At 48.5% G+C, this 1,410-nt stretch overlaps 1 protein-coding gene across 3 annotated transcripts in view; it reads left to right on the top strand.

The window, feature by feature from the left end:
• ATG4C (autophagy related 4C cysteine peptidase) overlaps positions 1–1,410 on the top strand; it is a 24,845-nt gene that overhangs the window by 18,798 nt on the left and 4,637 nt on the right. For all 3 annotated transcript variants that reach the window (XM_035891769.1, XM_009636226.2, XM_035891770.1), the window contains one exon: positions 1,124–1,243. In XM_035891769.1, the coding sequence (XP_035747662.1) occupies positions 1,124–1,243 (120 nt within the window). The remainder of the gene's footprint in view (positions 1–1,123; positions 1,244–1,410) is intronic.

Below are 1,410 nucleotides of genomic sequence, written 5' to 3'. Positions count from 1 at the left end.
GCGGTCCTGCTCCGCTGCTGACCAGCGCTGTGCCGGAAGAGCTGCGAGCTGTGCCCAGTTTACATGTAAACATGAAAGGAAATAGCACAGACTATTCACCGGAGAACATGGATTACCGGGGGAAGTTCATGAAAAACAAAATCTGCGGTTTAGTACGGCGGTATCTGCGTTGCAGGGCGGTGCAGACACGGTGTGTTAGCATTTGTTACTGAGCAGCTGGAGCAGGATTGCTAGTGATTTAATCCTGCACGTTAGAAGCAGAATACTGAGAGGACTGCCTCTGAGAGACAGGCAGTGGTGACCAGACGATTTCGGGTATCAGACAATGGGCTTCACCAGAACTACGGTTCCCGTAATAAACAAACACCTAATGAGGGTGGACAGCACATACTTACCTTTTCTCTCGTAAACTGTGAATGAGGAGCGCGGGGAAGGGGTTTGTGTATTTGTTTGTCTTTTACAGCATGGCTGCTGATGGTATCAGCTCACAGCATTGTCAGAGCATCATCCGTCATGAAAAGAGATTTCACGTTAGGAAGAAAAACATTTATAAAGCAGGGCATGTTGTTTGGGGTTTTTTCGAACTTGTGGATTATTGTAATACGGTTTTGCTTTTGTGGTTTTTGTGGGCTTTTTAACCAATTTCATTTACTAAAGGAAAATGCATGAGGTTGGTTTATTCCATTATGTGCCTTACAGAGGCTGGGGGAGGGAAAGGGGCAATGGCTGGTGGTAGTAAAGCAGTAATTGTAAGGTAGTGCAAAAGCTGTTACAAATTCAATTTGCAGAAGAGCGTTCACCTCCTCTGCCTTGGGAATATTCATAAAGTACTGCTCGGAGCGGCAGACCTTTGGCGGATTTCAAACGAACATGGTGGTGTGTGCAAGTTTGGTGAATACCGCGTAAACAGCAGGAGGTTTTATGCGTGTTGAGAAGAGTGGAATTCCTTGAACGTTTGGGGGGCTGGGAGAAATGACTCCAAAAGCGTGTGCTGGGGTTTAGTTCAAGTGATACAGGGGGTTGTACGTTAAAGCTGTCGGTAGAAAAAAAAGTAAATGCATTGGTCTATGGCCTTCTAAACCTTAACCACGTATTTCATGTTTTTTAATCTTGAAACTTGCAGTCATTCCACTGTCCTTCTCCCAAAAAGATGTCGTTCAAGAAGATGGATCCCAGCTGCACAATAGGATTTTATTGCAGAACCGTGCAGGACTTTGAGAAGGCTTCTGAAGAAATAACGAAGGTAGGTGCCCGAGTGGGCTCCTCCGCCAGCGCGGCCCGTGCCTGCCCCGTACGGGTGAGGGCCGAGGATGCACAGACGTCGTCGTTCTTTTCTCGGTGTTTATTTATCGCGGCTTCCGCCGCCGCCCGGCCGCGCTGCGGGGGCGGGGGCGCGCCCACGCGGTGGCG

The sequence above is a fragment of the Egretta garzetta genome, unplaced genomic scaffold (genome assembly GCF_000687185.1).
Source record: "Egretta garzetta isolate BGI_Z169 unplaced genomic scaffold, ASM68718v1 scaffold163, whole genome shotgun sequence".
Classification (NCBI taxonomy): Eukaryota; Metazoa; Chordata; class Aves; order Pelecaniformes; family Ardeidae; genus Egretta; species Egretta garzetta.
This window is presented reverse-complemented; position numbering and strand designations above follow the sequence as displayed.